Source organism: Bombina bombina, unplaced genomic scaffold (genome assembly GCF_027579735.1).
Source record: "Bombina bombina isolate aBomBom1 unplaced genomic scaffold, aBomBom1.pri scaffold_825, whole genome shotgun sequence".
NCBI lineage: Eukaryota > Metazoa > Chordata > Amphibia > Anura > Bombinatoridae > Bombina > Bombina bombina.
In genome coordinates, this window is record NW_026512945.1 from 52,755 (window position 1) to 66,711 (window position 13,957).

Genomic DNA, 13,957 nt, shown 5'->3' on the forward strand with positions numbered 1-13,957 from the left:
TTAGCTAAAACTAAACATAGGTAGGCTCATATGCTAATTTCTAAGCCTTTGTGTTGAAAAGAGATTTAAAAAGCATGTGATAAGAGGCAGCCCTCAAAAAGAGACAGAAAGTACACGTGGGCTATATAGAGAACACTGTGTTCAGGCACCGAAAGTTATTTAAGATCTAGCACAATACAATGCTAACTTTCAGACAATAGATAATAAACAGTCACAGTCATGTGATCAGGGGGCTGGAAGAAGGTTCTTAGATACAAGGTAATCACAGAGGTAAAAGATATATTAATATAACTGTTGGTTATGCAAAACTGGGGAGTAATAAAGGGATTATCTATCTTTTAAAACAATAACAATTCTATGGTTGACTGTCCCTTTAAATCCAGACACCTTGACAGTGCTACTTTGTTTTTATATTTATCCCATGTAGGATATTGTGTATTTTAATATCTGCAAGTAAAAAAGTTTTATGATTTTTGGCTTCCTTTTTGCCAATTTACCTATGTGTTTAAGTGTGTGCCAGAGTGGTTTTTCTTTTTCTGAGATAAGACTATCCCTGCCAAAGAAGAAGCAGTGCATGTTGTACTTGTTTATGCTGGACTATTACTTTAATTGTATTTTCTAATATGAAAACTTTCCTTGCCAACTGCAGGAAAGAATGTGAAAGGTTTATAGCTATCATCCACTGTGTAGGAGATTGAGACATAGCAGTGGGTCCAATTCAAAAAAGGTACCCAGTGAAAATATTTGTAGAATTAGAGGATTGTGAAAGAAATGGTCCATTAGCTGGCCACAAAACCAAGTTTTAAAAACACCAGTCTATTACAAAGGAGTTTACCTCTCATTGGACTTTTAAACATTAAATGGGGGGAGGTGCAGTGGTATGTGCCAAAAATCAAATTGTACCATCTAAAGTATAGATGGTGCATAAAGACTACCTAATTAGTGAACACACCAGTATACCTCGACATGGGTACATTTACTTATCTTTATTGTCGAAATGTTGAAGAGCTGGAGAAGTTAACTGCAACACTGAGCTAGTAACCATTAATGTTACAAAATGGTTGCAATTAGACCAGATAATCAGTTTCTTTGAAGACAAAAAAAAAAAAGAAGAAGAATCCTGTTCACAATACAGAACAATCTTGAAGTGCTTCTAGACTGAGCTTTGCATGGATCCCAAGAGTCAGTTTGAACATTAAACACATTTCCAAAAGAGATTCATTTCAAGTATAAAAATTGTTTTGTCAAGTCTCTGAATCCAGTATGGAATTTGAACATTTATTTGTTTTCATGTGACAAGATTTTACATTAGTATATACTCATAAATAGTACAAATTTACACATTCATGAGGAATGTTTATTTAAAAAAAAAAAAATCCCAACTAAAAAACCCTCCCCTCCCTCCCCAACAACCCTTTAACCAGTTCAAGATGGTATTTACAGTTCATCTTTTATATCTGTAGATTCCTAAAGGGAAAAAAAAAAATATATATATTAGTTTCCAGTCACTCATTACTAAATCAGTAAGGCAAACAATTTGAACCACAGAGCCTACTCTAATACTTTTATAGCACAAGGTTATTTTGTCAGTTTAGGTGAGCAGCTTTTATTTGGTTCCCAATATATCATATCCCTGACCCAGAGTACAAACCTGTGAGTCTGATTCTGCCTGTGTCTCTTCTGTTTTAGATTTTTCAACATCTTCAGCCTCTACCTCTTCCACATCATCTGAATCTTCTTGTTCAGCTTCTGCCTCCTCCTCTGGCTCTTCTTCCACCTTTAAAAAAAAAAAAAAAAAAAAAAAAAAAAAAAAAAAAAGTTGATCCACTAAAAATAAAAATGGCTCATACAAGTTTGCCATAACAAACTTTACAAAAGTAAATGCTGAACACAATCTCCTTACCTTCTCATTTAAGTCAATATTTAAGCTCAGCCGAAGCATTCTTTCTATTCTGTCACTGTATTCTTTGGTATCTGGCAACTGATAGCCCGAACGTAATGTGGCAGTTTCAAGGAGTACAACAGCAAGGTCAGCCACAGTTTGGTCTTCCTCATTTTCCTGTGAAATTAATGCAGAGTTATACATGAATAAATGTATTATACAGCCAACTGGAAACACTGCTCAAAAGTGTGTAGCATAATCTTATCTTAATGACCACAGCACTTTCCCATTTTCTGTCCGTTTGGGACCAAGGCTATTTTTACATTTTTGCTGTGTTTGTGTTTAGCTGTAATTTTCCACTTACTCGTTTACTGTACCCACACATTATATACCGTTTTTCGCCATTAAATGGACTTTATAAAGATAACATTTTTATCATATCTTATAATTTACTATAAAAATAAATAAATTATAAAATGAGGAAAAAAAAAAAACCCCTTTTTCTAACTTTGACCCCCAAAATCTGTTACACATCTACAACTACCAAAAAACACCCATGCTAAATAGTTTCTAAATTTTGTCCTGAGTTTAGAAATACCCAATGTTTACATGTTCTTTGATTTTTTTGTAAGTTATAGGGCCATAAATACAAGTAGCACGTTGCTATTTCCAAACTACTTTTTTTTTTTTAAATTAGCGCTAGTTACATTGGAACACTGATAGCTTTCAGGAATCCCTGAAAATCCCATGACATGTATGTATATATTTTTTTTTTTTTTAGAAGACATCCCAAAGTATTGATCTAGGCCTATTTTGGTATATTTCATGCCACCATTTCACCACCAAATGCGATCAAATAAAAAAAAAAAGTTCACTTTTTCACATTTTTTTTTTTTTTTTTTACACAAACTTCAGGTTTCTCACCGAAATTTACAAACAGCTTGTGCAATTATGGCATAAAATGGTTGTAATATTTTCTCTGGGATCCCCTTTGTTCAGAAATAGCAGACATATATGGCTTTGTAGTTGCTTTTTAGTAATTAGAAGGCTGCAAAATGCCATTGCGCACCACACGTGTATTATGCCCAGCAGTGAAGGGGTTAATTAGGGAGCTTTTTGGGGTAATTTTAGCTTTAGTGTAATGTAGTAGACAACCCATTTTGGTATATTTCATACCACCATTTCACAGCCAAATGCGATAAAAAATAAAAAGTTAAATTTTTCCAAATTTTAGGTTTCTCACTGAAATAATTTACAAACAGCTTGTTTAATTATGGCACAAATGGTTGTAAATGCTAGTTCTTAAAGGGGATCCCAGAGAAGTAGACATATGGCTTTGGCGTTGCTTTTTGGTATTTAGAAGGCCGCCAAATGCCGCTGCGCATCACACGTGTATTATGGCTAGCAGTGAAGGGGTTAATTTTAGCTTTAGTGTAGAGATCAGCCTCCCACATCATCCCCCCTGATCCCTCCCAAACAGCTCTTACCTCCCCCACCATCTTAAGTACTGGCAGAAAGTCTGCCAGTACTAAAATAAAAGGCATCCTTTTTTATTTTTGTTTCCCCTTTGCATATTTACATATGCTGCTGTGTAGGATCCCCCTTAGCCCCCAGCCTCCCTGCCCCCCCCCCAAACAGCTCTAACCTCCCCCCTCTAACTTCTTGGCAGCCATCTTGGGTACTGGCAGCTGTCTGCCAGTACCCAGTTTACAATATATAGTCACTTTTTTTTCTGTAGTGTAGCCCAAGACCAACCCCCACCCCCTCCCAGAACCCTTAGATTACTTTTTTGGGGCATTTCTTCCCCCCCCCCCCCCCTTTCTCCCAATTATACTTTGTCATTTCTGTAGTGTAGCGGTTCCCACCCGCTCCCTCCCCTCTGTCTCAGAACCTATCGATGGCCTCCCACTGCAGCTCCCACCCACGAATGCGGCCATCGATGTCCGGTGTAGAGAGGGCCACTGAGTGGCTCTCTCTGCACCGGAGGGGTACAAATTGTTATTGCAGGGTGCATCGATAGAGGCATCCTGCAATAAGCGGAAAGCAGCTGGAAACGATCAGGATCGCTTCCAGCTGCTTTCTAAACAGAGGACTTACGCCATACGTCCTCAGTCGTTAACTGTATTTTTTCTGGGGACGTATGGCGTACGTCCTCGGTCAATAAGGGGTTAATATATAGATGTTGCTAATATGAAATAAAGAGACACAAATTCAGATTTAGTTCAAAGATTTCTAGTACATTGCTAATATTCAAAGTTTGTATTAGAGTACATCTTTGCAATGGATAACAAATCTTATCACAACCCCAAAAAAAAAAAAAAAAAAAAAAAAAAAAAGCGCATAGCGCATTTATGAATAGTCTCCAAGCAACTCATTTAATAGAATGAATATGTACAAAAAAAAAAAGGTGTCCATTCTCACAAATGGGCAAGTCTTTTAGGAGATATTTAAAAAAAAATACAATAAAATAAACACGTTCTAGCTTGAACTCCAACACCATATTTAACTAATAATTTGCCATCTAATATCACTTCTAATAGTGCCTTTAAAAAGGAAACCCAACTAAATCTCACCATGAACAAAGAACACTTACTTTTACTCGTCTCAACATATCTTTGATCAAAGGATGTCTTGGGTTAATTTCAAGTGTCTTCTTCTGGCTGGAATAGTAACTGAAAGATTTCTTGGTGTTAGATAAAGTGACTCACTATGTTTAAAATGAATGTTTTACAATCTACTATTTCCTTCAAAAGCATATGGTTTAATAGCTCTCAAATTTGAAAATACAATGAAAACTAATATTTAAATGACAGGCATGTGCACATTGTGTGTTGAACGGAAACAAAGAGGACAAATTCAAATTAGCTCTAAGCATGAAATACTCAACTCAAGCTATGCGTAATTTTCTTGTCCATTATACAAGCTAAGTGGACATTACAGACCACTTCTGCATAGAGTTTTGGTACAAACTGTTAGCGTAAGAAAATTTACCTACCTTGTTGAAATGTCTTTTCCAGTTTGGTATGCCTGTGCTTTCATTATTCGTTCCATATTGCCAGACCATCCATACTGACTAGCAACCAGGGCACAAGGAGACTGGGTAAGACGCTGAGACAATATAGCCTTTTCAATCTAGAAGGCACACGGGGAACAAACAATATGAAAGCTTTTACAACTCTGAATTAAAGTCTGATTATAGTGCATAGGTCAAGCAGTTAAACACCAATAACTACCTGATCTTTCAGTGCTTTATCCTTCATCCATGTAAGTAATGGTTCATAGTCTTTTTCCATTGCTTCTCGTGCTTCTTTTGTCTTTTCACTTTCATCAAATTTCAGTCCTTCCTTAGCAACATTCTGAAACCTTTTTCCGTCAAACTCTGGCAGAGCCTGGATACAATACTCATCCACAGGTTCTATTAGGAAAACCACTTCATAACCTTTCTTTATAAGACGTTCAACAAATGGAGAAGACTCAACCTAACAGAACAAAAGATAAAAATTTAAACAAAAAAACACACAAAAAGCCTAACTCTAGTACACTTCTCTTTGGTTGTTATAATTTCATGCCTCACCTCTTTCCTGCTAGACCCTGCCATAAAATAGATTTTATCTTGTTTCTCCTTCATTCTTTCCACATAGTGCTCCAAGCTTGTCAGCTCAGACTTGTGATGGGACGACTGGAACCTAAGTAGTTTTGCAAGACGGGTACGGTTAGAGTGGTCTTCAATCACACCAAGTTTAATATTGGTACCAAACTCTTTCCAGAATTTATCATTGAATTTTTCTTCTGCTAATTTCTTGATCATATCAAGAGTCTTGCGTACAAGTTTCTTTCTAATAACCTAATAAAAAAAAAAAAAAAAAAAATATATGTTCAATATTTTGGATATGCAATCCCCCCCCCCCCCCCCCAACACCACAAACCGCCAAGAGTTTATTCAACACCTACCTTTAATAATTTATGTTGTTGCAAAGTCTCTCTAGATACATTCAGAGGCAAGTCATCTGAATCAACCTGTAAGGTTTAAGGATATAGAATTTACAACCAAAACCGATATGTATAATATGTATAATAATTAACAAAATTATAACATCTTCACTTACCACACCCTTAACAAAATTCAAGTACTTTGGCATCATGTCATGGAAGTCATCCGTAATAAACACTCTACGTACAAATAGCTTAAGGAAAAAAAAAAAAAAAAAAAGTTAAGTTCAGTTATTTAAAGGCAGTTATGGGGGGGGGGGGGGGGAAGGAAGAACAAACACTAATTTGTACCTTAATAAAGTCACTTTTTTTGGACCCATATTCATCAAAGAGACCACGTGGAGCAGATTGTGGGATGAACAAGATAGATTTAAAGGTAACCTCTCCCTCAGCAGTAAAGTGGATGTAAGACATAGGATCATCACTTTCCTAGAAAAACAAAATTGATGAGTTTCATATTAGTGATTAAGACTAGCTTTTGACTGGCATACATGAGAAATAAACTTAATGTTAAGACCTCAAAATAGTATGTTTTTATCGTAACTAAACTCATATTTACAGGTAGGATAACAACAATTACCTTAGAGAATGATTTATAGAAGGCCTTGTATTCATCCTCTTCAACTTCTTTGGATGGTCTCTGCCAGATTGGCTTGATATCATTCATTAGTTCCCAGTCCCAGACAGTCTTCTCAACCTGAATTGAGAGGGGATGTGCAGTTAGTTTTGTTCAGAGTACGAAATACTTGGTACCATAGTATCAGTTATACTCCAATACTTTACCTTTTTAGTTTTAGGTTTCTTTTCCTCATCTTCCTCTTCGACAGCAGCCTCTTCATCTGTTTCCTCTTCCTTCTCTTTGGCTTCCTCCTCCTCAATGGGCTCCTCTACAGTCTCAGTCTATATGTAAGGGGGGGGGGGGGGAGACACAAAAAAAAACTTCAAAGTTACTTTTTAAAATAAAGCTAATTCACTTGTGAAAAAAAAAAAAAAAAGTGGTGTTATAAGAAAGTGATCTGTCCAATGATATTTTCGGCTGCAAATCTTACACAGCATGTCACTGCACACGTAATTTATCAAAGGCCTCTATTGGTTGCAAGTTTGCTCATGTAAGTCTAGACTATGGTAATTATGCCCCCAAGTCCAAACAGTATTTAGGAACATTAATGGAAGATGCTATTATCACTTTAGATTAAGAGTCAGATTCTTGCTTTTGTCCCATAATCATACCTTACTGCTCCAGACATAGATAGGGAAGTTTATGAACTGAGAATATTTCCGCACAAGGTTTTTAATGGTGTCCAGTTCGAGATAATCAGATGCCTCTTCTTTAAGAACCAATCTGTTTAAGTAAAGAAGCTAGGTCAGTAATTTAAACTTATTGTAAAGTGCTCATCCCACAACAGAGAGCTCAGCATGAAATTCTAAGGCAATTCTAAATAGAACTGTTGCGTAGCTGCAGAAACATGCTAACCAATGTGAAAGAAATGTCAATACTTACGTAATAGTTGATCCACGACCTAGGGTGTCACCACGAGGATCCTCTGTCACAAAGAACTCATTTGAGTCTGATTCCCATATGTGCTGTGTACCGTTGTTATGTTTAGAGGTCACAATAACTCGATCAGCAACGAGGAAGGCTGAATAGAAACCAACTCCAAACTGACCAATAAGCTCCGAGGTAGACTGGCCTTCATCTTGGGCTTCAGTAAGCTTGCTCAAAAACTCACTGGTGCCCGATTTTGCAATTGTTCCTAAGTTCTTAACAAGTTCATCCTTTGTCATACCAATGCCTGTATCTGTTACATGTAGCATGTTTTTCTCTTTGTCACACTAAAAAAAAAAAAGTTTTTTTATTTTTTTTTTAAATATTTAGTGATAACCATCACTAAACTTAATGCAACAATGTTATGTCACAAACTAAAGTTATCTGCATAGGGTGACATGTTAATTTAAAGGGACAGTCAAGTTAAATAAAAAAAAATTACATGTTTCAAATAGGGAATGTAATTTTAAACAACTTCCCAATTTACTTTTATCACCAATTTTGCTCTTGGTATTCTTAGTTGAAAGCTGCCTAGGAAGGCTCATATGATAATTTCTAAGCCCTTGAAGGCTGCCTCTTATCACATGCTTTTTAATGTCAGCCATATAGATAACATTGTGATCACGACTGTGGCTTGTGGCAGACACTGCACAAATTGGCTAAAATGAAAGTCAATAGATAATAAACAAACATGTCATGTGATCAGGGGTCTGTCAGAATATGCTTAGATACAAGTAAAATCACAAAAAGGTAAAAAAGTATATTAATATAACAGTGTTTATGCAAAACTGGGGAATGGGTAATAAAGGGATTATCTTTCTTTTTAAAGAACAAAAATCCTGGTGTTTACTGTCCCTTTAAATCAAGAAAGGATTAGGGAACAAAAAAAAAAAAAGGGATAGGCAAGTTTAATCGAGCTGAAAGTGGATATATTAAAAAAAAATAAAAAAATTGTACTTTGATATGTTCTCATAGATGCAGCAATTTATATTAAAGGGACATTCTACACCAGAATTTTTTTTTTTTTTTTTTTAAAAAGATAGATAATTCCTTTATTACCTATTCCCTAGTTTTGCACAACCAGTTATATTAATATACTTTTTATCTCTGTGATTACCTTGTATCTAAGCCTCTGCAAAATGCCCCCTTATTTCAGTTCTTTTTACGGACATCCATTTTAGCCAATCAGAGCTGGATCACTGGAACTCCACGTGCGTGAGCACAGTTTTATCTATATGTAACACGTGAACTAACACCCTCTAGTGGTGAAAAATGTGTCAAAATGCTCTGAGAGAAGAGGCGGCCTTCAAGGCCTTAGAAATTAGTTGAAAGCTAAACCTAGGAGGTTTATATGCTAATACCAAGAGAACAAAGCAAAATTAGTGCTAAAAGTAAATTGGAAAATAGTTTAAAATTACATGCCCAATCTGAATCATGAATGTTAACTTTGGACTAGACTGTCCCTTTAACAATTGCAATCAGCATTATTATCTACTTTATATCCGCTCTCTGCAAATCTCCTTTCTCTCCCTGATGTTTTGATTCATTAACAAATTACCTGCAATTGTAATAGACTACAGAGCAAATATATAATTTTTTTTGCAGAGGGTGGACAGAAAGGTGATAATAGTAAATAGATTGCAATCAAAAAAAGGGTCATAACTCATTTTGCTCTCACGATTCAAATAGAACATAAAAGTTAGCAAAGCATTATTGGGAGCAAGCTGAAAGCCAATGACAAGAGGTGATACTTTTTAAAAAAGCAAAAGAAACAAATTAAATATAAATAAATTGGAAAGTTATTTAAAAAAGGCATGCCCTATCTGAATATAAAAAAATAAATAAATTGTGTTTCATGTCCCTTTAATATATTCTCAGATGCTGCAATTTATAGCAATGGAGGAAAAAATAAAAACCGAGTCAGGATCCACTTTCATCTAGATTAAACTTCATTCATTCATACAAAAAAAGGGACACTCAAGTCAATATTGAACTCATTATTCAGATAGAGCATGCAATTTAAAAACAACTTTCCAATTTACTTTCATTAACAAAATGTGCACAGTCTTTATATTTTAACTTTGAGTCACCAGCTTCTACTGAGCATGTGCAAGAAAGATTAAAATTTGTATGCATTTGTGATTGGCTGATGACAGTCACATGGTATGTGTATGCATTTGTGATTGGCTGATGTCTGTCACATGGTACAGGGGGAGTGGAAATAGACATGACTTAAAATTGTCAGGAAGAAAAAATAAAATAATCTACTACTCATTTGATGTTCAGACTAAGTGCTATTGCATTGTCTTGTTATCTTGCATTTGTTGATTATGCAAATCTAATGTGTTGACTGGTCCTTTAAGTCCTGTTTGTATGCTTACCTTAATTTTTATAGTCAATTCTTCATTGGCAGCTAGGGCATTTTCATCAGTCAAGGACATTAATCTGATCTTATCAAGTGCATCTGAAGCATTGGAAATCAATTCTCTAAGGAAGATCTAAAAGCAAGAATAGCTATATAAGTAAACTCAAAATTAGGAGGAGGGATATACATACGCGCACACACACACACACACACACACTTTACCTCTTTGTTTTTGTAGAGCGAGTTAATAATAAGCTTCATCATTCGATTCACCTCTGCCTGAAATGCAAATTTCTCAGATTTTTCTCTAATCTCTTTAATTTGGGCTGCGTTTAGACCATCCAACTGAACTGCTTCCTCTTCCCTGCAAAGGTAAATAAGTTGTTTGTCTTAGTGAAGACCAGTGCCAATAAAGTAGTGCACTGTACAAACAAATCAATAGTGTGCCCATAGGCAACTAAGTGGAGGATGGGAATTTTTTTTTATATATAATACAGAATAGGTGTTGACCAAAGTTATATAAATTTAGGGTCCAGGGACTGAAAACCGATTCTGGCTACCAGTTTTGGATTTTTCTAGTGCTCTAGAGTTGTGTTTCAATAAAAAATAACATTTTCACACAAACCTGCTAACAACTTCATCATCCGTTCGAGACCCTTCTCTGCTTTTTCCAAGGTCATCTTCCACAGTTGCATCTATATCCACTTCATCGTCAGCTCTTACTGAAGCTAAGAAACAAATAGTAAAAACATTTAACTCTGAAAAGGCAAACGATTAAACACTTCATGGGTAAACAACGACAACATTGATATGAGGCCTCCTCTTCAGTAAACAAAAAGAATGCCATATACACAGGGTCCATAGAGTAGAATTATTAAAGGGATAAAAAGCTCAAAATGTTTTTCATGATTCAGACAGAGCATGACATTTGAACAACTTTCTAATTTTCTTCTATTATTTTTTTCTTTGTTCCCTTGGTATCTTTGGTTAAAAAGCAGGGATGGAAGCTTAGAAGCCTGCCCATTTCTGGAGCACTGTATGGTAGCAGCTTTGCAAGATTGTCCATCTGCAAGAGCACTAGATGGCAACACTATTAAATGCCTAGGTATCTCTTAAAAAATTAATATCATGGGCAAGGCAAAAAACACACAAAAAAAAAAAAATGTGCTTCATATCCCTTTAAATGTAAAATTATATATCTATATTAAACAGGAAAAATTTGTTTTTATCTTCATTTCAGGTGATGTGCAAAGTTCTCAGTAGTGCATGTCAAAGTGAAAATTAAACTCATTTAGGAAGAACATTCAGTTTTAAGCAATGTTTTACTTATATTATCCAATTAGCTTTGTTCTTTTGGTATCCTAGGTTTAAAAGGATACCTAGGTAGGCTCAGAGCAGCAATGCAATATTATAAGCTAGCCGCCGATTGGTGGCTGTACATATGTCTCATCATTGGCTTACTGATGTGTTAAGCTAGCTCCCAGTAGTACATTGCTTTTCCTTCAACAAAGGATGCAAAAGAATTAAACAAATTTCATAATAGAGGTAAATAAGAAAGTTCTTCAGAATTGTATAGGCTATCTGAATCATTAAAGTGAATGTCAATTTTGACGAATAAGTGCCAGGTTTTTAATAATCCTATTAAAAACAAGGGCACTTTAATTAAAATTTACATTAAAGGGACAGTAAACCTAAAAAATAATGTTATATAATTCTGCACTATGTGCAGAATTATATAACATTTTACTGCTATAGTTATAAAACCCTTTTTTCCCTTTTAATATTTAAAAAACATACCGCTTTTACAGACTCGCTCTCTGCTGAGCAGGTCTGTTTTTTTTAGTCAGCGCATCGGGCCAGCTGTATAGTCACAGCCCGGCCCGACCGCGCCATAGCATTAAGTGAAGCTCGCTCCTGCTGTCAGACAGAGCAGGAGCGAGCTGCACTTAGTCTTATGGCGCGGTCGGGCCGGGCTGTGACTATACAGCTGGCCCGATGCGCTGACTAAAAAAAACAGACCTGCTCAGCAGAGAGCGGGTCTGTAAAAGCGGTATGTTTTTTAAATATTAAAAGGGAAAAAAGGGTTTTATAACTATAGCACTAAAATAATGTTATATAATTCTGCACTATGTGCAGAATTATATAAAATAATTTTTTAGGTTTACTGTCCCTTTAAGCGTTTTCTTCAAAAACTTACCTTTTAATCCTGAAAGCTGCTCCATCGAAAGCATCTGCTTACATCAGAAATGATGAATCCGGCTTCCTCCAATCACAGCGTTCATGGCCTGAGGGAACGCCGTGATTGGATGGAGCCAGATTCGTCATTTTGGACCCACGAAGAGCACTTGCAACGGGAGGAGGAAGCGCTGCAGCGGCTCTCAGGATTAAAAGGTATGTTTTTTAAGAAAACGCTTAAAATGTCAAGGATTTAAAGCCTAGTATCTAAAAATATTAACATTGGCACATTAAGTCATTAAACTTTACAAAAGACGCTTCTTTTTGTAAGAGACTTACTCACTTTGTTACGGTAAGCATACTGCCGATCCTCCACCCGCATCTCGATAACGAATCTGTCTTCCTCCAATCATTGCGTGCCCCACGAGCTGAACGCCAAAAGGGGAGTGCGCAATGATTGAATGAAGCCGGAATAGTCATCGATATGCGCAATACCTAATTTTTCGCAGTTTTTTTCTGTAATGATTCAGATAGATACCAAGAGAACAAAGAAAATTTAATAGGAGTAAATTAGAAAGTTGCTGAACACTACATGCTCTATTTGAAAAAGCAGGAATGTAAGCTTACGAGCCCGGCCCATCTTTGGTTCAGCACCTGGGTTGTGCTTACTGATTGATGCTACCCAGGTTCTGAACCAAAGATGGGCAGGTTCGTAAGCTTATACATTACTGCTTTTTCAAATAAAGATACCAAGAGAACAAAGAAAGGTTAATAATTGGAGTAAAATTAGAAAATTGCATGCTCTGAATAATTACAGGAAAATAAACAAATTGTGTTTGGTTTCCCTTTAAACTTTACAATCACTAAAAAAAAATAATAAAAAAAAAAAAAAACACAACTACATCTTTGTGCCAAAAGGGTCTTGGGGGACTGAAGTGTAAGGTATAGAAAATTCTCAACTGTATAATCTGTATCTCATCTATAGTATCAAACGAGGGTCCCCTACACATACAGAAGATTTATTGTACCAAATAAAATAAATGCATTTGCAAAGTGTGTATCAACAAATACACAATTTAGTCAAAGATATTTCAGGGATCCCCTTGTGCAATATGTCTGACTTGTCAATATAATAGCACTAGCAGGCTTTATGTTAAAATCCAAGGCAATAATTTACACGAAATAAATAGGATTTGAACACAATTATGGACAACACTGCTCAGAAGGAATACATGATACACTCTTTTCCCTTTACATACACAGAATCATAATCACACGCTACAAGGACCAGCGTTTTTACCCAATAAAAGGCTGTCACCTACGCCGAAAAAAACAAAGGTTCAACGGTGACAAAAATAGAAGCACAAATTAAGAGCTTTCCGTTAATGCTAAATGGATAGTCTATGTAAAATTCATACAATTAACCAAGGTATAGTGCCCAAAATAAATAACGTGTTATTTTAGTAATAATGTATAACAAACGCATATATAGTTCAAGTCGCTCTTTTATAAGTTTTTATAAGTTCTGGTTATCCCTCCCCCTCCTCGACAGCATGTAAGGAACTAAGAAGCTTCTAGAAGGTGCATGTGCCTGCAGCGGTTTGTTACAAGCATGTCTTTCCTTAACACCCACAGATACTCACCGAATGTCACAATGAGACAGCACAACCCGATTAACCACAACTTCCTCATCGTGATAAAAACACGGAGGCCGCTGGACACCGGGAACTGCAAAACCCACCTCAGTACCAAACTGACGTCTGTGCCGCCAGCACCCCTTCAACGCTTTAATATCTATCTCTCCGAGCCAGTGGGTGGACATATGTAACTCACCAATCATAGCGAACCACGCAAACCAACTAGCCAATCATCACATTCCTCGACCTTGCTGTCATTGTCAAAACTGACCAATGATCGTATTCCATGTACGGCTTTCATCGGTAGGAGCGTGGCTACCCCTCATTGGATGTTGCCTCCAGTCTTATTGCCTGTAATTGGA

At 36.2% G+C, this 13,957-nt stretch overlaps 1 protein-coding gene across 1 annotated transcript; it reads right to left on the reverse strand.

Annotated features, from left to right (window-relative positions):
- Nucleotides 1-1,257: 1,257 nt before the first annotated feature.
- HSP90B1 (heat shock protein 90 beta family member 1) lies at nt 1,258-13,757 on the reverse strand. Its single transcript, XM_053697159.1, has 18 exons — nt 13,602-13,757; nt 10,409-10,511; nt 10,006-10,147; nt 9,800-9,916; nt 7,374-7,705; nt 7,103-7,214; nt 6,656-6,772; nt 6,453-6,569; nt 6,164-6,301; nt 5,989-6,066; nt 5,834-5,899; nt 5,457-5,726; nt 5,116-5,361; nt 4,878-5,014; nt 4,476-4,554; nt 1,904-2,059; nt 1,652-1,777; nt 1,258-1,467 (listed from the first exon to the last, which is right to left on the reverse strand). Exons 1-18 carry the CDS (start codon nt 13,648-13,650, stop codon nt 1,438-1,440), a joined length of 2,415 nt encoding a protein of 804 aa, XP_053553134.1. The 5' UTR covers nt 13,651-13,757; the 3' UTR covers nt 1,258-1,437.
- Between the last annotated feature and the right edge of the window lie 200 nt (nt 13,758-13,957).